General features: G+C 36.7%; 1 protein-coding gene across 1 annotated transcript in view; it reads left to right on the top strand.

Annotated features, from left to right (window-relative positions):
* Positions 1–23,226, top strand: part of Ptprq (protein tyrosine phosphatase receptor type Q) — a 194,640-nt gene that overhangs the window by 13,853 nt on the left and 157,561 nt on the right. Inside the window, exons 9-14 of the mRNA XM_028754570.1 lie at positions 5,359–5,531; positions 14,543–14,723; positions 16,086–16,247; positions 16,350–16,529; positions 17,104–17,211; positions 17,410–17,691. Of these exons, the coding sequence (XP_028610403.1) occupies positions 5,359–5,531; positions 14,543–14,723; positions 16,086–16,247; positions 16,350–16,529; positions 17,104–17,211; positions 17,410–17,691 (1,086 nt within the window). The remainder of the gene's footprint in view (positions 1–5,358; positions 5,532–14,542; positions 14,724–16,085; positions 16,248–16,349; positions 16,530–17,103; positions 17,212–17,409; positions 17,692–23,226) is intronic.

The raw sequence follows: 23,226 nt of genomic DNA, 5'->3' as shown, positions 1-23,226 counted from the left end.
CACTATGACTCTGCCTATGACTCGCTTAACCTTATCTAAGTTGGTATTGTCTGCCAAGGCTACCTATTTACCAGGTCTATGACTACTCAGGCTTGTAGATTTCCACAAAAGCTGCCTGTTTACATTAGCTTATAGCCATCTGTTTCAATGTTTTTCCACTGAGACCCCCTATGTTTCTACCACACAGAAAAACGAATTTTGATTGAGGCATGTTCTGAACTAGTAAGGCTTCCTGGAGGGAACAAAATACAAAGTCCTCAGCACTTTCAGAACATTAAAAATAATGTATCTGAAGAAAGTATAATACGTATGCTTATAAAGTACCAATATTTTTGGGTGAAATCTATTGCTAAAATATGGTCTACATTTTCCTGGTTCTTTCTAAACTTGTTCAATGGCTTCATTGCTGTTTAGATATAATTACTGGCATAAAAACCACCATGTTTCAGAATAAACTAACACTTGACAAAGTTTCCAGAGTTTGTGTGGTAGCTACCATACAATAACTGATACGGTACATAAAAATATCTGTGCACAGATCTACCTACCCAATTGGGCACTCATTCATTCCATTATGACTTGTGAATTAGCCCATTAGAGGGCAGCAACCGTCAGGAAATTTTATCCATCTGTCCCTTGAAAGAAAAAACTGAAACCTCAATACTCTGTTCAACGACTGTCAAAAACATTAAGTTTATCTAGTTCAAGTGAAAAATCTATGTGTATACCTACATGTTATGCGTATGTATCATTTGAATAAGTGGATTAAAATGGGAATGTATACACATGAGGGAAAGGATTTCATTTGTTGATGTTGAGATTTTAATGTCTTGCCCCATCCAAAGAGCCTTTGCTTTGTGTGATTATCCCTAAAGTTTTCTCCAATTTATTCCATAAAGTGTTTTTGAGCATTTCCCACAAAGCTAAGTGCATTTCTGGATGGCTACAAAGCACAGCAGAGATTTTTCTCAAAGAACTCCTTGATCAACTATTGTTTTTAAACATTTATTTATTTATTTATTTATTTAGTGTGTGTGCATGCACATGTGCATGTGTGCGTGCATGTGTGCGTGTGTGTTGTGTACCTCTGTGCCAAGGCGCATGTGTGGAGATGGTCAGAAAACAACTTTCAGGTGTGGGCTCTGGTTCCTTCTGTTTGCCTTTGGGTCACAGGTCAGTCTCAGGTGATTCTGCTTATTGGCAAGTGCTTTTACCCCCTGAGCCATCTGGCCAACCAGTGCATCTCAAATGTTTGCATGCTTTCAAGTCTGTCTTGAGGCTTTTAAACTTAGTCTATCATTTTAGGTAATTGTCTGGGCAGGGATGTTGGTTAGCAGTAGAGTACATGCCTAGCATGTGTTAGGCACTAGGTTCAATCTGCAACGTGGAAATAAAGCAAAGTAAATAATGATATTGTTTCTTATTATTGATCTTGTTCTCCAGCATTTGACTAAGATAAAGAGCTGGATGGCATGTTGCAACCAACAGTGCTATCTTGCTTGGATTGTTTGTCCCTTAAAATATATTTTCCTTTATTTGGTCACTTTTTATTCACCAAATGCATAGATTCCCATGTATCCTCTTGTGGATTTTTTAAACGGGCTGTGTTGCACACCAAATTATCTTGAATAGATGACTCTATTTGTTTACTATGAAAAGCAATTTGTCCTACTATCTCTGTCAGCTGCTTATCTCAGAGACTGCATTCTGGGGGCTATTAGAGGGTAGCCACTGACTACAAGGAGTCTTCCAAAGACTGGAAAGGCAAAAGTCTTACCTGCTCAATCCCATCTTCCTTCATGGGGCTCATGACCGTTCCTTCAGCTGAAAGAGCTTTCATGTAACACCTTAGCAACTGCAGAATGTTTCACATTCTGACATTAGTTTATCCTGCTCTCAATAATTAAAATTGTACTCTGAAAGATTACTGGAACTAGCCAGGCCTGATGATGCTTGCCATTGACCCCAGCACTCTGGAGGCAGAGGTAGGTGAATCTCTGTGAGTTCTAGGCCAGCCTTTTCTTCAGAGCAAGTTCCAGGACAGTCAGGGCTGTTTCACAGAGAAAAACCAAGAAAAAAAATTCCTGAAACTGCATGAGGTAATGAAGTGACTCATTGAATTAGCTACAGTCAAGTCAAACTTGATATCTCAATTTTATCCTCTGTCATTTACTATTATAAAAAGGTGTGTTGTATTTTAATTAACATTATCCACTGCCTCCCATCTTAAGTGTACTTAATAAATTATTACCTTTAAAAGTAACTAGGGTTCTTCTTATGTTCAAGTATTCATGAATGAAAGCTGGGTTGATTTGTTACAGAGAATGGTGTTTCTATCACATGCCAGTGTGGTTGATTTCATTAACACCGATTCTTAAGATCCATAGTCAATTGGTTATCAGAAAAAATATGCTATTACTATACTATTTCTACAGGATCTATACCTAAGGATTTTATACACACATCACTTCTATTTTACTGAGCGATTATCTCCTCAGGCATGAAGAGAGATGATGGAGGGGGAATGGTAGTTTAGTAACAACCCATGTTCCAAATATCATATAATTATTGGTAAACCATTGAGTCTCATCACTTTGTATTTATCATGAATCCTAGTGGGCTTTCATTTTAAGCCCCCCTCCATGCTTTTTAAATAGAAATTTAATTTGACTAGATTAAATTATGGAGAAAGTTTTCCTCATATATTTTCTTTGCTACAGTATGATCATCCCATTTCACTTCTAACAGATTTTCTTCTAAAACCTTCAAATGATGCAGAATTTACCTGTATTAACTTTGTGTCTGTTCTACTTCTTATTTGTTCATAAAACTTAGAAATCTGTTGTCTTGAAAATGACTCAGTCTCTGCTGCCAACTCCTTCAGAATTGATTCTGAACTGTGAATAATTGCTCTGTGTGCTTAGTTTTCTTTAATTTTGTATCAATTTTAAAGGGATCAACCTAATCCATGCGTCTCTGGTTTCCACTGTAAGAGTGTGTGGGATACAAAATAAGAGTCTCTCTAAAGAGAAAAGTCTGTTCTACTTCCTTCATCCACTAAGTTTTTTGTAGTCTGAAAAAAAATAGCCCCTTAATCTTTACTTGAGTTACAATAAGATGCATTAGTGTCATGATGTAGTTTTTAAAGTTTTGTTGATGAATATACATTAAATTATCTGCTCTTATTCATAAGTGTGGCTCACATATTAAGAGACAGTAATGATCCTTTTGTATTTTTCTATGGCATTAATATATTTAATGCGTTTCTACTATGCTTTCAAAAAGAAGGAGAGACTATTCATTTGTATTTCAAGTAGAAGACTTATGGCCTGATTAAATAAAAAGTTTAGTTATGAATTATGTTTTAATTTAAATTAATGAAAAATTCCTGATCTCTTCTTTGATTTATATTACACAATGCTGCCTATGGTTTTTGCTACACAGCAATGCCAAAATAATGTGTAGAAGAAGGTAAAAAGAGACTTTGCTGTGTCTGTGCTCTGTTTATAGTTTTTCTATCCTTGGATAACTCACAGAGGTAAACACATTGATAGCAACGTAAGTGCTAGAAATAACAACTTTAGTAAGATATAACTTTTATGAGAGGTGAACTGATGGAGAAGGATTTCTACCTCTTTCTTCCTCATGTTTTCAGGTGCCTAGAATAATGACATATGCGTTCAGGGGTGATGGGTGACTTACAGTTATAAGGTCCTACTCCAGAATTATTTCCCTGACATCTTTCTTAGACAAGATTTTATGCTTTCCTCAGATGAGAACATTGGCAGGGAGAAGAGTCTGAAGAGCTATCCTCCATTACAGACTCAAAATTGTAGTGAATGACTTTGGGCTTCCTTCCCACTTTCAATTACAGCTTTTGTCTGTGCTAGATACTAGAATCTTAATCACCAGAATTCAGTCATAAAGTAGTCAATAAGTAACCAGAAATATTTATATTTTTGCATTGTCTAGGTGATTTCTGTACTGATAACTTTATGGAGACAAAGAAAAACAATCTACTGGGAGGAAGATCTACATAGTAATAGCATACTATGTGTTTGAATTAGATATGAATATGTCCTCTGATCATAGCAATACTTTGGGAGTTACTATTTTCAACTTCTATCTATTATTTTAGAAAGCCCTTCTCTCTTTCTTCCTGTAGTGGTGTGGCTTTCTTCTAACTGAAATTTGCTAGCCCCAGCCCACTGTACAATGGCTAAAGGAAATGAGATTAGTGTCCTATTCTATCTTTACCATAAAGGGAGATGTTTTCCTATCATATTTTCTCGTTTTGAACTTGTAGCTTAGAAGTTCTTTTGATTTTAGATCATTACAGTAACCTTATGGGAGGTGAAGGAAAGATAAAAGTCAGGTATCCTATAGGTGAGTAATGGGGATTGCCAGGTTACTGACAAACATGATGAAATGTTCAGTGTTATTTACCCTTCGTTCCTTGTCTTCAAGGCACTGGGTTGTCTAGATCTCACTCTTGAACCTTTTATGCATCAATCTTGTTTTGACTACTCTGTGCTTTCCATAAACAATTGTTTGCTTTTCCTGTTTTTTTCCCCATTGCAAAAAGTGAAGACACCTAAAAGTTGGTCTCACATGGTTAACTTGTAAACTCAGCAGACACACTTCAATTGAGTCTTCACACAAGTTCATGTACTAAATTAAGAAACAGTCAATTGTATGTGTCAACTGTACTTCATTGTATCCTGAGAGTGCCTGATACTGGTTTGTGGTAGGTTGTTATCATTTTTGTAAAGACTTCAAGGTTTTGACTAGACATTAATTATTTATAAAGAACTTCTCTGGGAAGATTGTTGTTGTTGTGTGTGAACTCTTGGAGGCCTGCACATGCCTGCGATTGTAATGGGTAGGAACAACACTCAGGAGTCTATTCTTTCTTTTCTTTCATCATGAGTTCTATGGATCCAACAGAGATGCTCAAGCTCAGGATGTCCAGCTTGAAGGCAAGTGCTTTTAAATGCACTCACTCTACCTTTGCCCCAAGCATCTCTCCAGTCCAAAATTTATTTCAGCAATGTGGTTCGATTGAACAGTGTGACTTTTTCTTTGGGGGGAAATGATTCCATGCTATCCAGTCCTCATATTTTGACAAGAATGCACATATAATTAGTTTTAAATTTCCATGCATTTAAGGAATCTTTTGGCCACAGTTAATTTTTAATATGTTAGTAATTATGCTAGTCGATTTTCCCAGAGCTATTTATACATCTAATATCATGGGCTAAGGATTTAGGGAGTACTTTGCATTTGAAGATGTATTACTCTTTCTAATTCTATTTTAAAAATAAATAAAATAAATACTTTTTTTTTTTTTTTTTTTAGTTCCAGGAGCAGTGTTTGATTTACAGATCACAGAGGTAGAAGCCACAGAAATAAGAATTACTTGGAGGAAACCTCGACAACCAAATGGAATCATCAGCCAGTATCGTGTGAAAGTGTCAGTCCTAGAGTCAGGAGTCATTTTGGAAAACACGCTGCTCACAGGACAAGATGAGGTATTTCACTTTTATTCCCTGTTTTGCTGAGCCCATTCCATGGGTTCTGCTCACTGGTAACTTGGCCGATTTGTCAAAATTCTACATAAAGTCTTGACAAACTTGCTACCAGGAAGTAAAATAAATTGAAGTATGTTGAGATATGAGGTAGATCACAGTTTATTTTAGGCCTTGTTAGTGAAGTGTTACTATTCTCTTTCATATGAGAAAATGTCTATTGAACCATCACACAGGACTAAAGGTACTTCTATATGAGGGCTTTATTATTCTCATCCACTTAAGTTACTTGGAGACTATGATTATGATTTAAATGTTGTCTCAGAGGCTTATAATTCAGAAAAGGTGCTAAAAAAAAAACTGCTGTCTACAAATAATTTTGTCCTATTTGTACTCAAGAACCAAATGGCCTCAGCACTGCCTTTTCTTATTGAAAACATGTAACTAAATATAAAGAAATTCAAGTGTTCTGTTTAACATGAGAGAACTTGGTCTTTGTTAATATATTGCATTTAAGCACAGAAGCTACCTTATTTTCTCCTCTTGTCTCTGTTGGGGAATGTAGGCAGCTGATGTGCTTCTGATGTAGTTGTACCCTCGCCAAGTCAGCCACCCACAGTGAGGACACTTAAAGTCCCTAGACTTCTTTTATCATCGTTGTTGGCATGCTAAGGCTGTGTACTTAGAACCAGAGTAGCAATCAGTGAGCCATTAGAATGTGGTGCTTATTAAGAAAATAGCGTCTGCTGTTTTCAGTTCAGAGTTATTATTCTTTGTACTAGAGATATCCACCCTCTCTCCAGTCCCTCTATTTCTGATACCAGACTTCCCTTACCTCTGGCATTGATTTCATCATGGTACTCAATGCTATGTAGCAATTCAAGACGTCTCATTCCCAGGTTAAACTTCAGTCCTATCTTGTGTCCTTTCTTCTGTGTGATGGATGTTGAGTTGTATGTTTTCTGATATTCTAGTTGGCATCTCATCAAAGAGCAGAAGCTTAAGCATTTGTCGCTGTAGAGAGGATCTTAAAATAGATACTTAGTTTTCTTTGAACCAGGTGACAAGTTTCCAAAATTTGCTAATGCCATTTGTTGACCAGCCAGACACACCTGTTTTTCTCTAGAAGTTAAAAGGTTCTGGAAAGGCCAGTCGGAGGTCCTGTAACATAACAGAAAGAACTTGATAATTAGAGCCATTCAGTCTGTATTTAAATATGGACCTCACTATTAGAGGATTAAATGGTTAAGAATGTAGGTTCAGAAGGCAAATGGTTAGGGTTCAGTGTCGAGTTCTGCCATTATTGATGGCTTCATCCTGGGGAAGGTTGCCTGACTTTTTTGAACTTGAGTCTTAGGAATTTTGAGTTCCTATAACCAAGGGTCAATGATAATGGGTGATGTGTGTAGAGTGCAGTACTGTAGCTGACGTGCAGTAAGTTCAGTGCTAATATTTGTGACTTGTTGGAAGTAACCTTGACATTACACCTTTCAGTGTACTCAACACTCAGCTCCTACACCCTCTTAATAAGAAGAGCCATTCTATTCTCATGTCTCTTGGGGGCATGGGAATCAATTCTTATATCAGATCCATATCAGGTACTCTACTTTCTCATTGTTCCACTTTAGGGCATTGTTGAGGGATGGAGGATACATCAGGTCTAAGCCGAGGGGTCTTGGGTCTTCGCCTTGACTCTGGTATGCGTTACAACTGTGACCTCGGACAAGTCAACTTATAAGGAATTTTTACTTTCATGTTTTTGAAAGTGTGTGTGTGTGTGTGTGTGTGTGTGTACAGGAATGAGTGTGTTTACATGTGGGGTATATGTGTGGTTCAACATATACATGTACCATGCACACACATAGAAGTCCTTAGGTGATTTCTACTTTTTGTTTGTGGCAGGATGTTTAACTGGTCCAGAGTTTTCTTGCACAAGCAAGGATGGCTGCCCCAAGAGCTTCCAGGGATCTCTATATATCTGCCTCTTTTCACCCCATCACTGGAAATACTGGTGCATGTCAACATGCTCAAGCTTTGTATGTAGGTTCTGAGGATCTGAGCTCTGGCACTCTGGGTTTTCAGACAATTGCTTTACCAGATAAGTCATCATGCCAGCTCATGCATCCCCTTTTTATAATGCTCTCACACATGTCTTACAGGGATAGCAAGAGAGCACAGTAAAGCCCATGGCTTAATATCCCTGTTGATTATCTTCTTTTCTTGTCATAGTATCTCTCAGATTAGGTACTCTCTCTTCCCATTCACCTCCATGTCTGTCTCAAGAGCATTTTATGGTTTTTAGAATCTCATGAGGAGTCACATGTGATCTCAGTGTCAAATACAGGGAATAAATACTGTTAACAATTCTCAAGATATTAACACATTTCATCCCAAAACGAATATATGTTCTTTCCTAAGTTCACCCTACTACCTGTTACTGTACAGCTTTTAATACCACTTGTTGCTCAATTCTTCATTGACTTTTATATACTACAACTTTGCAATGTATTAGATTTAAAATGATTAAAGCTGTTAGTGATGCTCACAGCTGTCCTCACTGTTTGTTAATGTATCTATAGAGATGTTTCAGAAGCTCTTTTTTCTTTTTCAGCTCTCTTACACCTCATAGCACTTTCCTATGTAATTGTTGGTTTGTCTATTTCTTTCACTGATATCAGGTCTCCAAGCTACAGGTGTGTATCACCATATGCACTGAATATAGCCCCTGTTAAAAAATGGCCTCACACTTTCAATCATTGGTTCCTATTGGTAACCAACCAATCATTGGTAATCATTGGTTGCATGTTTTCTAGCTTTTGTTTCTGACATTGAATTTCTACCTAGGATGATTCTACTAGGGGTCAAGTGTGTCTAAACTCCACCCCCTTAAAACAAAATAACAGAAAATCAAAGGAAACAAACCTCATCCCCCCCAGTGAATAATAGACCATCAGGAAGCAAGAGGTTAAATTGGCATTCTAGCAGTAGAGCTGTGGGACTGAAATGATGCTGGATTCATATGCTATCTAGAAGAAAGTTGGCTAGGGCAATTAGTAGTTTTCACGTGACAAGGATGCTGTTTAAAGGGAGATTGACCTAGCTTGATGAGTCTCCATTGCTGTCTCATTATGTTGGCTTTCCACTGTTGAGTGACTATTTGACAGAAATTTAGCAGCTTCAAACAATGCATTTCTGTTATATCACAATTCCTGACAGCCAGAGTGCAGAACAGATTAATCAAGATTTCTGCTTAGGGTCTCCTAATGCTACAGTCAAGGGGTTTACTGGGTCTTATCTGGAGATTGACTGAAGTAGACTCTTGTAGGCTTGTTCATTGATTTGGCCGGGTTAGTTTTCTTATGGTTTCAGAACTAAGGGCCTTGGCTTCTCATTGGCTTTTTTTTTTTTTTTTTTTTAGTTGCTGTTGCCTTTTACTCCTAGAAGATATTATAGTTTATTGTCTAGGTCCCATTCAATCTGGCCTTTTACTTCATCAAACAAGCAAAGGAAGGTCTGTCTAATGTCATGTGGTTACATCCCATCATCTTTGTTGCAGTAACAGGTCCCATCTCACCAACAAGATTGGGAAGAGATTATATGAAGCATGGCAGCAGGGGGTAAATGGTGAGGGACCAGCAGAGAGGATGCTCACTGCAGATTCACGTATGCTCTGATGCTTAGTCTATTACTGAGTTTATGAACATAAACAGGAGATTTGAGAAACATTGAGGAAGATGTGTATGTATCTAAGTCATCGAGCTGTTCCCTATTGTAGCCAAGAGTCTAACACAGAATATAGGCACTTTATTCAGTGATTTTAGAAATAAACATAGAACTCAAACCAGAAGTGCTTAAAATGCTTAGGAATGAGGTCTGGAGAAGGGGAGGCAGGAAAAGGACAGTGATACTGTCACTCTAATCTTTAATTATTACCTTCACCCCACCATTTTCTCTTGTAGCTCATGGGGCACATATTATAATGGTGAAATTAGACAGAAACAAAACTAAAGTATTCTGTGTTCTGACTCACTGGATCATCACTGTCACTGGAATATTTTTTAACTGGACCTTTTTGATTTTCTTGTTTCTTATACATAGGGATTGTTAAAATAATCCAAAGTATCTTTAAGATACTAGGTTTGATATTTAAACAAAGGTTTGAAAAATATCTTTGAAATTTGAATGCCAGAGCTGGAGGACAATTATTTCAACTTCCCAACGTGTATTTGAATTTCATCTACTTTTAATCAACAGTTGGAAACTTGGCCTCTACTAAATACTTCCAGAACTTGTGGTGATGGGGTATTGGCACCACAGTGGCATCTGCTAGTGCTAATACACTCTAACACATTAAACATTGTTCATTACAGGCACACTGGTTTTGTTTGTTTCTAGCAATGATGAGGTTCTATGTATTTTGATAAACTCTCTCTCATTCTCTCTCTCTCTCTCTCTCTCTCTCTCTCTCTCTCTCTCTCTCTCTTTCTTCTTCTTCTTCTTCTTCTTCTTCTTCTTCTTCTTCTTCTTCTTCTTCTTCTTCTTCTTCTTCTCTCTCTTTCTCTCTTTGTCTGTCTCTCCATCTATCTATATGAATAAGAAGCTATTATTCTTTTGGACTGAAGTATTTGCTTTATGAAGTTTACTAGTCAGTCCTGCCCTCCTTTCTAGAGCAATAGTATTTATTATTGTGCTTCCTAGGGATTAGAAACCAGGAAAATCCCACTATGCTAACCCATTCTGCTATCACCGGTTTCACTAACCTATCAAATGACAAGAGAAAAGAGCTAACATTTGATCAGTGTGATAAAGAGATATCTCCTGGGCACAAGTGTTCATCATTTTGCAATGATACATAAAGATTTAACTTTTTATTGTGGATGGACACAGTTTTCTTAGGCACTAGTCTACTCCTTTCACTAGCTCTGCTTTCCAGATCATCTTTGCCTAGTCTCTCTCCTGTGTTTATTTCATAGCATGGCAATGAGCCTTTCACCAAACTGAGCATAGTGTTCTGTATTGAGTTATTCTCGGAGCACACTGAGCATAACTAATTTCTCCGCTAGTATAAACTTTGTTCTTTTAAAACAAAGACTAAAATTAGTTTACTTTGGACACCATATTCTTATAGGACTGGTCCGAAAACCTCTAAACTCATCCCTCCATGAAATGATGCTTACTTGAATGTCACATTTTGGAAAAGCCTGAGGCTTTTTTTCCAGTTGGTTGCTAACATCACAGCTTTCAAAGATGAAATCTGATGATATTTTTTCACCCTACAGCTCTCTCAAGTATATCAACCATTTTGCTTGGTGAACCAGAGGTGAGAGCCTAGTTAGTTGGTACTGAGGAGGCTTGCATAGCTAAGACTACCTTAGCAAGATTGAACACAGAGAGAGCAAAACCTGATTAAAGCCTAAAGTATTTGTTCACCAAAGTAATGTCTACAATTGGCATCCTTCAGGTTGCTTTCTAACATGCTAACTACAACCTTCGTTTTACACCTTTTATTCGATAGCAACACAAATGATATATTGAAATAGAAGAATCTCTTAAGAATAAGTCAAGCATTCCATTAATTCAATTCAGCAGAGCTCCAGTGAGACTATGTTTGTAGAAATCCCACTTGCTGCAATGGAGGTTATTACATGTAAAATCAAGTTGGTTTATTCAGGTGGATTGGGAATTTAACTCCGCAGACTCTCCAGTTCTTTCACATAAATTCCAAGGATTCCTCCCTCACATATGCTAGCCCTTTCATGTTGATGGATAGTGACATTCCCTAACTTGGCAGTTCTCAACTAGGAGCAACTTCGCTTTTTTAATTTTAAATATAGGGTAACCTCTGAAGACATTGTCTTTGTAACAACTGGGAATATAGTTTTAGTGGGTAGGGGCCAGGGACACTATCTATTAATGCATAGAGTAAGACTTGTAACAAAATTACCTAAGACTGAACGTCTGTACTTCTAGGTCCAGTCATTTGCACTCGGTAAGCATCAAACTTGTCAGTGTTGGAATGGGCTTTACTTTTCTACTCTTGTCCCCTTATTTCTACCTTTTTCCTTCCTCCCTCTTTCCATTCTTTTTCCTTTTTAAAGTCTAGTTCCAACTAGTCATATTTGTTCTGTCTTTTCTCTCTAGAAAAACCCAACATATAACCTAATGCCATTTTGAAAAAGCCAATATGTGACAACTGTCCTAAGTATAGAATAATTAATGGTAATCTATGACATTTCCGGTTGATAGGAAACCAGAGTTCAATTCATTGCCCTGGTTTAAGATAGGATTTCTGATGAAAATTAGAATTGGGGTGAGATTCAGAGTCAAAAGCATACAAGCCAACTCTTACATCAAAATGGCATTTTGTCCACAGGTAGGCTGGTCTTGGTTCATTGATAGAATGCTATGGTTGCCCTGCCATAATTTATTTGGCACGTGGTAGATGCTATTGAGAGATTTAATGCAAAATCATAGTTGAAGGTGACATTCTTTGTGCTACCTTGTGGTTCTGTCCATAGTGCTTTGTAACCTGTAGATTTTTCCAAGAGCACGTGATTGAGAGTGGGCATGCCCATGTGGTGCCGACATAGCCTATTGGCTGGAATACCGAGTGTTTCTGAATTACATATTTGTGACTCATGCCTTCCTCCATGTCTTTGTGGAGCCAGGGCTTATAAGAGCTGTAAGAAGACAGAAAATCTTTACTTTGTCCAGCTCCATGTTCTCTTTCCTAGGTTCTTTAACTAATATGAATGTTCTATGGGTGTCCTCTACTTTTCCCTAAACCATTTTTTGTGGCCAAGATTAAAGATGATGATGATGATGGTGGTGGTGATGGTGATGTATGTGTGTGTGTATGTGTGTGTGTGTGTATGTGTGTGTGTATGTGTGTGTGCTATGAGTGAGTCTTCCAATCTATGTTCATTTGGAAGCTGATATCAGAGGCCAATATCTGGATGCCTTTCTCTTTCAAAGAGTCATCACCTTAGTTTTGAGACTGGGTCTCTCCTTGAACTAGGACTCTAGATTTTGGCCATGCTAGCTGATCAGTAAATGTACTGCACCCACCTGTCTCCCTAGTACTGTTTTATTCTGCACGTGTGTGTGTGAATGCATGCGCACATGTGTATTGGAGCATGTGTATGTCCACAAGCTTGTTGGGACACAAGGTTGATGGTAGGCATCCCCTCAGACTCTATCTACCTTATGTATTGAGGGAGGAGCTTTAAAATGAACCCAGAAACCTTCCTGTCGCAACCTTCTGAGCACTGAATTTGCAGGCAGGCTACTCTGCTTCCTGTCATTTGTATACACTCTAAAGAGATCTGAACTCAGGTCCTCATGGTTGTGCTATAAGCATCTCACTTTCTCAGTCGTCTTCTTAGCTTCTTGGTGATTTTACTTATTTTAGTAATGCTACTTGGAAGGCTGGAAGTTCTCTTAAATCATTTCCCCATCTTTAATCTCTGAGAAAATTTGGCATTTAAATGATATGTTTTGTAGATATTTAAATTAATTGAACTACTGCAATTTTTTTTTTACTTTCTGAGTTTTTTTTTCCTTGAGAATCTACTATTACTATTACTTTTAAAAATACAGGATACATTAATGATAGCAAGGAAAAGAAAATCCAGTTTTGGCTCCAGCAGGAAAGACAACTCAAAACGTGTGAGGTAAATAAGAGATAGGTGTCGGAGCACGTAGGAATAATCAGAACACAAACAGTTAATTTGATATTAATTTTGAAAGCATAAGAACATTTAATTGATAATAAGCAGAAGTGAGTCTGGAAGCAGACCTTAAAATCTTCACTAAAAAGATGGTTTTTTCAATACTATCTTTTAAAAAAGGTAATTTTGGGAAATTTTGAAGAGGTATGGAAGTGCAGATAAGTACATGGTAAAACTCCATCAAAGCAAGCTGGATTCAGCAAGCTTTATCATCATGAATATTCCCTCAGCTGGTTCTCATTGTTGTGGCCAACTATTTAAAAATGAACTCTGGACTGCACATCACTCTTGCTCTTCTATGCCTACCTAGCTGGAATCTCTAAAAAATGGACATTTTCGCCCATATAATCAACTAGGAAAATTATTGATATTGTCTTGAAGTCATCTAATCTACACCATAACCAAATGTTACTGCTCATCTCTAATGCCTAAATGGACCAGTGTGTTCAAATTATAATCCAAAGTCCACATGTTTCTGTGATTCTTAAACCTCTTGAGTCAATTCTTTTTGAATAGTGGTTAAAATTCATGTAATGTTTCATGCAGACATTTGTCTAAAGCCTGTTTCCTGTATTCTATTCTGGTCTGTTATACTGGGTTGGGATCCACAAAGGAAAGTGGCATCAAGCTATCTCTGCCCCCATCTTTAAGACATACATCTGCAATTTGTGCTTGTTATTTTCAGTTAAGTATCTGTTTCCATGGTGGACCTGGCCTATATGCATTACATTGTGTGATGTAATCAAGGACAGCTCCTGACAATATAACTTAGAACCATAGACAAGTGTACTCCAAACCCTGCTTGCAGACCTATTACCTTGAAAGCTTCTCTTTGTCTGTAATTCATTTGATTAATGATACATTATAATATCACTTTTAGCAGAAACTCATGAGGTATATACAAGTGAAGATGTTTAGAGAAGGAAACAGATCTCATTTTAATAATATGCTCAGAATATATGTGGAATGAGAACTTAAAGTATTTCAGTTATGAAACCCTTGCATGAAAATACTTAATTACACCATAAAGAAAGTAATACACATCTGAAAACAATGCCTCTTTTTCTCCAAAATAAAGTATCAATCTAATAAGCACTAGAGTGATCATATTATATTGCCATGGTGCAGGGTTTCAGTTGAGAACAAAACCTTGGAAAGCAAAGAACACAATAGTTATAGAAATGTTGTTCTTTTTTAAAATTCATAATTCCAAAGTGACAAATTTTTAAGTCATGAAGAACTGAATGAGTTTCATTCTTTGTCCATATTGACTTTTAATTACAGTATCTAAACAACCCCATGTCTCCAGAAATAATGAACCTAGTAGAGCCAATGATAGGATTCTATGAGGGCTCGGGAGAGATGTCTTCAGACCTGCACTCCCTGGCTTCGTTCATATACAACAGTCATCCACACAACGACTTTCCTGCCAGGACTAGAGCTGAAGACCAAAATTCACCAGTTGGTAGGTAAAAAATGTAATTCTCTCCAAAGCACATTGAAAGCAATATCTAGCCTAGGTATGAACCCAAGCTGAGAGTTCAACCATGTTATTAATGGTCCATGGGCTAGAGTCAAATATTTCTTTTTTAACTGTCGGATACCCTCATGAAACAAATGGGAATGCCACACAGGCAGTGGCTGGCCCTTTCTAACCCATTTGACCTTCTTCCTAGAGAAAGTAGCACCCTAGAGTCTCTAGCCGAGCTGCATAGACAATCAGTTATTACAGTTGCCAAAGCAGGTGTGATGGGGAGGGATTAACATATCTTCTAATCATTTACAGGCCTCCCAGTCTCTGCAGCTTTTGACGAATAGGTTTTCGAATGTCACTAAAGGTAAATAGGTCAGAAAGTTACAACTCTAGCGCATGGTGCGATAAACAGGTGTAGGTGTCCCTGGTATGTGGTGATGTCATTAGTGCACACACTTGCTCTTCAGGGTCAGTGAATCTTATTGTTTCTAAAAGAAGAATGTAATATAAGGCCAATTAAAAGTATGTAGTTAGATGATGCAGGGTTCTAGTGTTTCTTTGGTTTTTATAGAATGTTAGGTAGGAATAGTATTTATTTCACGGCCTCTTCTATGATCTGGTATTTGCCTTGTTTCAAGAGAAAAATATATGTTCTTCTATTCATGGTAGAATTAGTAAAAGAAAATTACATTTCAGTCAACACATCTTTACTTCTCTTCTGCAAAGCCAACAGGGGCAGCACTAAAACTGAAAAGACCCACAGCTTCCACCTATATATTTCAAACTTAGCTTAGTTCCCCATTAAAAATTCATAGGCAAACTTTATAAATAAACTAAGCATCTCAGACTTTTTTGCAGTCTCACGCAGGCGTCAATTAAATACTAAGCAAGAATGCTTGCTTTAAGCAATCACTGGGACTAATAAATGTATAATAAATTTTGAGTCCAAATAAAATGCTCATTTCTTGAAGCATGCAATTAAAATTTAGTGTTGACTCATAATATTTCCTTCTTATATTGTTGCCTAGTGTTTGCTTTCAGAAAAAGCAAAGCAACAACAACAAAAACCCTCAGCCAGTCTTTCTTGGAATGTTGTATTTTTCTCAAAACAGTGGTATCATGTAAAACATTGTATGAAAACATACAAAATAATATTATGAGAACGAGATGTTTATAGATACTGGGGAGTCTAGAATTCATAAAATGTTCATATTTATTAGGAGTCATAGATCAACCAGTTTGTATATGAGGCTCTATGAAGATATTTACGAATTAATTGCTAGGTTTCATCAAGAAAAAATAATCTTGATGGTAGAATCAAATATCCCTTTTTCTCTCATTGGTTTCAAATAGTAACCACCAGGAATCAGTATATTACTGACATCACTGCTGAACAGCTGTCTTATGTTATCAGGCGGCTTGTACCGTTCACTGAGCACACGATTAGCGTATCCGCTTTCACCATGATGGGAGAAGGACCACCAACGGTTCTCACTGTTAGGACACGTGAGCAAGGTACAAATGCATTTCCTTTGAAACAATTGCTTGAAAATATTATTTATGCGATTAATGATTTGGCTTCATTCTTCCTACTAATTGTTCATTCCTTTTTTCAAGTGCCAAGCTCCATCCAAACTATAAACTATAAGAATATTAGTTCTTCATCTATTTTACTGTATTGGGATCCTCCAGAATTTCCCAATGGGAAAATTACTCATTATACAATCTATGCTATGGAACTGGATACAAACAGAGCCTTCCAGATGACTACTGTAGATAACAGCTTTCTCATCACAGGTAGAAGGAAACGTTGTGTTTCTTTTTGCACTCCTATTCTTCTGACGGAAAATGTGTATTCTATACACCTTTAATGCTACAGGACATGGTCCAGATTTTATTGATGTGTGCCACTTGGATGTCTTAGAAATGTTTACTGAAATAACAACACAACATGTTTCTTTAACTATATCTTTCCACACAAGTAAAAAAGGATATTATCAAAGCTTTTTACAGACATAAACATAACATGGGAAATATTGTATTATTGAGGACTTGAAGGAATGAGCTTACTTGAAAAATCAGCTGAGACAATTCAATTGACAGGATGTGTGTGCCAATTTTCCTTGCTGTGTGCCAAAAAGTCTTTTTTCCAGCTATAGGTTACAGCCTTAACATTACAGGAAAGATCATTGATATCATCTGTATGGAAAACTTTATAGTTCAAGGAATTTGGGAGACTTGAAATATATGAGACCTGACATAGAGAGCCAATCCTTCTAATAAAGTATTTGCATTGGCCTTATTGTAAATGGCACTAATCTAAGAATGTTATTTTTTGAAGATTTTAAACACTCCTTCTGTTGTCTTTTAGGTTTGAAGAAATATACAAGATACAAAATGAGGGTTGCTGCCTCAACTCATGTTGGGGAAAGTTCTCTGTCAGAAGAAAATGACATCTTTGTGAGAACTCCAGAAGATGGTAAGGATATAAAGTATATTTATAATTTAAAAAGGAAGGAAGGAAGGGATAAAACAGGAAGGAAGGACAGAAGAAAGGAAGGGAAGGAAAGGAAGGGTATCATTCTCTTACTGACTTTACCTCATGGCTGCTTCAATGTTGTCTAAAACAACAAACGTGAAGAAGCACATGTTTGAAGTTTTGTTTTATTCTTTCCAGAGCCAGAATCATCACCTCAAGATGTTAAAGTAACTGATGTATCTCCAAGTGAACTGGGCTTGAAGTGGTCCCCACCTGAAAAACCTAATGGGATCATTATTGCCTACGAGGTGCTTTACCAAAATGCAGACACCTTGTTTGTAAAGAACACCTCAACCACAAACATAATTTTAAGTCACCTGAAACCTTACACACTCTATAATATTTCTATCCGGTCCTATACTAGACTTGGCCATGGCAATCAGTCATCCTCATTAGTCTCTATAAGGACTTCAGAGACTGGTAAGATTTTCTGTTTGTCTGCTTAATAATTCTTAATTATGTAGTAAATATAGCTGACAATTTCCTTGTTGTTTGCATTTTTATAAGACAAAGAAAAACCTTCACTCTTATTTTTCGTGTAAAAGAAATTTATTCACATTTTTTTCTGGAAAAATATATAAGAAATAGGCTTAGCTGTTTAAAAATTTTAAAACTAATTTCCTGTATAAAGGATCTTTTAATAAAAATTAGTGAGTTGTTCAAATGAAAGGCCGTTAAAAATATCAGACTCATCCAATGTGTCTGAAGACTTTAACAGAGACACACTCAGGAGACTAGTTCAGCCTGGGTCTTGATGAGTGTAGAGTGGACAGGAGGTTTCTGTAGGGCTTCTTGAGTAGTCAGGTAGAGGGGTGGTGGAAGTATAATAAGAATAACACAAGCAAAAAAAATCGTTTGTGTCTCAGTTTCGGTTGTGATTGAGCAATTGGCACAAGACAAATATTTTATCTGATAATCTTGGTTTATCATTTTTGTTGCGATTGGAGCAATTATCACCATTAGGTTAAACCTGTAATGTATGCTAAGTAAGATCCAATTGTAAAGTTACCGTTTCATCTACACATTTAAGTGAATAAGCTTAGACTGACTAGCTTCTGTCTGAACTCCATAGTGTTCTCATTTTGGAGGTCACAGATAGTCAAATATTGGCAAGCCCATTTAGCTATCCAGATACAAATGTGAAGTTCTGTCCTCAACCTTGGAGAATCTAGAAATCTCGCAAGGTAGCTGACCACCATTGGGAGTAATCTGAGATTTTCATACTGATTTAATATAATGAGATGTTACAACATTGCGGGTACAAAATGATGGTCATAATTACAGCTGCAGTATAAGGAATGACAGAAAGGGTATAGCATCAAGGGCTCTTACACCCTTGAACTAAACTTAATTGATGTCAGATTACAATATTGCCATGCTTGGTTGCTTTTATGAATATTAAACCTTAAGGCATATTTTTTGGTAGGAAGATAATTGTTCTTTTGTGATTTGGTTTTATTTTACATTGGGTCAAGATTTTTGCTTTTGTTGTTGTTGTTGTTGTTGTGGTTTGTTTTTGAATGCTTGTTGTGTGTCATAGTTTCGGTTCATGGCTTCTAGGTCAGTTGTTGTCTTAATTGTGGAGTAGAGTACAGCACTAAGTTATTGTTTTCCATCATGAATAATCGAGGCTTTGAGAGGGTCATTCATTCAGCAAACATTTACAATGTTGCAGTACCTAGTTTACATATAGCAGTAGAGAAGGAAGTGGTTTCCTTTCCCCCTAATGTTCATAGTAATTGGTAGGAATGTAATTGCTTAAGGCTAGCCAGCTGGCTGGTGATAAAGCTTTAGCTGAAACCAAGCCCGTTAGTCATAGAAAGCCCACTTTGCTCTCAAAGCACATGCTGGGAAATTATAAAATGTAGTGAGGATCTCGCAGTTCATGGTGGTGGTTGGCTATCTAAGCTTAGCATAGCATGAAGAAGAAAATTATCATTTCACTCTATTGTGATTTTGAGAAAGCAAAATGCTTATTAGCTATTTTACTTCTTACATGATTATCATATCAGTGATACCACATGTTAATGATGAATTATAAAAACTTATTTTCTACAAAAATTGCAGACATGCAATTTTACTTCGTATTGGAAAAAAGTACATGAATTTCCATTCCATTATTTGTCTTACAGCTTTAATTCTAAGGTAGGGACTAAGAGAATACGAGAATTTAACCTGAGTTGTAATTTAAAATGAGAATTTCAGTTCTAGAAAAATATTTTAAAAAAACCAATGTTGAACTTTCTATAGACAAGGCAAAGTCGGACTATTTTAATAAAATAACCAATAAATCACAGTGGATAATTTAAAGCCGAGGCTTGATGGTAGGTCTCCTGAGTCCCATTTCGGGGTTCATTTATTAGACTCCTGATCTAGCTATGAAATAACAATGTGGATGGGAAAACCTACCCCTGAGCTACCAAGCCCACCTGTTCTAGTGGGTCACACAGAGCTGGCTTGACAGCCTTCTAAGAAGCTGGAGGTCAGCTCATGGAGGATTGTGTTCAATGCCCTAGAGGCCCACTCCCTTGAAGGAGTAGTTTCCATATCTCCTGCACATTTGCCACCTGTAAAGAAAAAGACAGTGGGATACCAGAGAGATTTCCTAGCTCCTATTGAGCTACCAGCTTTACCTCCCTTGACAGAATAAGAAGGGTTTCAAAAGACTTCTAGGGTATCATCTGAGGAAGAAGGAGCTCAAAGTAGCAATCTGTCTATTCTTAGAATTTAATAATCTTATTAAAATAATCTTTCTCACAAAAGATCTACGCTTCACTTAAGGTTTGTGTACTGTTGTTGTTATGATAACTCATTGGTGTAATAATGCTGATAATTACAAATAAGAGAATTAATAATCTCTTCAAGAACATTGTCGAGTTTAGACCATTAGAGTTTATTCTTGGAAGTAATATGTGGAATTCAAACAGGGCCAATCAATACAAGGAGATTTTGTGTGCATGCAGGAATGAGTGTGGATATGTGTAGGTTTGCTTTCACTATAGAATATGCAGTTTACAAACGAGGTTGGTATTCTTCTGCTTAGTCTATAGTAATTACCAACATAAGAAAAATCAATAAAACAAATCCTTTGATGTCATAGACATCTTTCCTTCTTACCACATATTTTTCTTTGGGGTGAGCTTTTAAGTAAACATTTTAAACTTTTCTGATTTTGCTAAATAGTACTAATGAATATGACAGATTTATATCAAATTCTGCACAGAATACTATGAATTTTCATGTATGAATGAATAAATTCTTTAAATTTTTCTATGTACTTCCTAATTTTATATATCAAGCAAATATTTTTGTTACAACATTCTTTTTTATAATCACAAATCAAATGATATCTCTTGTTAGATTATTTCAACTGACAAGTATCATTGTGTTATTTTTATTGTTGGAACTACTCTGAATGCGAAAGAAAAAAAATTCTCAGCGTGTCTGTCTCCACTCTCAAAAATCAGTGAGTCATTTCTCTGCCTGACAACTCAGCTCTGGTTATCTCCTAAGGAAAAATGAATAAAATATGAAGCCTCTCACGCTGAGTTCAGGGATATATTGTTGTCTTGGTTACTGATGGTAGGCAAGGAACGCTGGAGGGCCACCTTTTCAAACTGTCTTACAAAATCTCAAGTTATACTTTGTTAAAATTTTATTTCCACAGCATTTTAAATAGCATTCTCTACCCCTTATAATTAGAGAATTTTCTTTCCTTCTTAAAAGGGAAGGAGGAGTGATATAATTGTATTATAATTAAAATTATTACTTTAAAAAGAGTGATATTTTAGTTAAAATAGAATTACATAGGTTCAACAAATATGGTTATTGATTGTGGTTTTTGCTAGTGGTCTCCATCTGTTTTGAAGAGATGTTCCTTTGATGAGTGGTCAAGATTACTCTTATTCGTGAGTTAAGGACCAGTGTTTATGGATTTTTGTTTTATGTTTAGGGATAATGTTGGTTCAGTAAATGAGTTTTTTTTTTTTTTTAAGGTTCTTCTCCAAAAACCATGCCTTCACTAGCTCTGAATAGTTAGCTTGTGTTCAAGTACCAAGCACGATCTCCATCTTTTAAATTTTTTTGAGGTTGTAATTTAATATCATGACTCTCTTCTCTTTCTTCCCTAAAAACATTTCCATAAACCCTCCACCTCTCCTTGAAATCCATGGCCTCTTTTCTTACTAGGTGTTATTGCATGTGTGTGTAGAGATAAATAGATGATAGATAGGTAGAGATAGATGATAGATAGATAAATAGATAGATAGATAGATAGATAGATATGATGGATAGATATAGACAGATATAGATGATAGGTATAGATGACAGATGAATAGATATGATAGATATTTTATATAAATAGTAGATAGATGACCATTATAGATGATAGATAAATGACAGTTAGATTGGACACACACACACACACACTCACACACTCAGAGTGTGTGTGTGAGAGAGATACCTATACATAGATAGATATGTATCCCCCCACACACATTTATTTCTAGACTCAGCGGTTTATTAATTTATTCTCTCATATATTACATTTTGATTGCAGTTTACCCTTCCTCTTCTCTTCCCAGTCCCTTCCGGTCCCTTGCCTCCTCCTGATCCCCACCTCTTTTATATTCATCCACTCCTTCTCCATTTCCCTTTAAAAAAAAAAGTCAAGCTTCCCTGGGATATCAAGCAAACATGGCATATCAGGTTGCAATAAGATTAGGCACCTCCCCTCACGTTAAGGCTAGATGGGGCAGCCCAGTAGGAGGACAAGGGATGCCAAACCAGGCAGAAGTATCAGAAACAGTCCCTGCTCTCCCTATTAGGCATGCAACAAAAACACCAAGCTACACAATTATAGTAGATATACAAAGGGCCTAGGTTAGACCCATTCAGATTTCCTGAATGTCTGTTCAGGCTCAGTGAGCCCATATGAGTCCAGGTTAGTTGATTCTGGGGATTTTCTTGTGGAGTTATTGACCACCAATAAGGCTTCTACAATACTTTCTCACCTCTTAATAGGATTCACCAAGTGTGCCTAAGAACATTTGGTTTTATACTTGTAGATAGGTTTAGTCTCCACTGTCACCAAGAAAACTTTCCCTTGCAACAGATGGGGACCACTACAGAAAACAACAATCACAATGCAGAGTTGTGGCACCCAGTTCCAAATCAACAAAACAGAACCAACACCTAAGGCTCAGAGAACATGTGGAAGAGGAGAGAGAAAGATTCTAAGAGCCAGAGGGCTCAGTACTTTGCTGTGAGATTGGAACTCTCAGTAATACTAGAAGCTCCACTCAACACAACCACCCAATGGTAGCTGAACAAGGATAATTCCAACGAACAGTCCAATCTGGGGAAGAAAAATCTCTGGCACTGGGGCTTGAGGGATGGGAACATTTTCTGTTTTAATAGGAGTTACAGGACTGTTTAAATTGCTAAGCATATTTAACTTTGGTGTCAAAAAATTTATCTTTTTTTTTTTCAATTTGGTGGAGGGCAGGTTTCTAAAGCATCTACTTTTGATTTTCTGGATTTTCTTGGTGTCTATTGTTATGTTCCGCTTTTTATTTCTAATTTTGTTAATTTGGACACTCCCTCTCTGCCTCTTAGTTAATTTTAACTAATAAGGGTTTATTAATCATATTGATTTTCCCAAGAACCACTTCTTTGTGTCATTGACTTTTTTTTGTATTCTTCTTTCTTTTTGCTGTTGTTTCTATCCCATTGATTTCAGCTCTTATCTGATTCCTTGCTGTGTAATTCTAGGATGTGAGTTCTTTGTGGTCTCTAGAGCTTTAAGGTGTGCTTTTAAGTTGCTAGTATGAGATACATATACATTTTTTTTTTATGTAGACACTTAGTACTATGAACTTAGACCCACCTTCACTTTGTCTCATGAGTTTGGGTATGCTGTGTATTCGTGTTTATGCAGTAAGAACGTCTTTTAAT

Source organism: Grammomys surdaster, unplaced genomic scaffold (assembly GCF_004785775.1).
Source record: "Grammomys surdaster isolate TR1022 unplaced genomic scaffold, NIH_TR_1.0 126028, whole genome shotgun sequence".
Lineage (NCBI taxonomy): Eukaryota > Metazoa > Chordata > Mammalia > Rodentia > Muridae > Grammomys > Grammomys surdaster.
The sequence above is the reverse complement of the archived record's forward strand: the minus strand, read 5'-3'. Positions and strand labels throughout refer to the sequence as shown.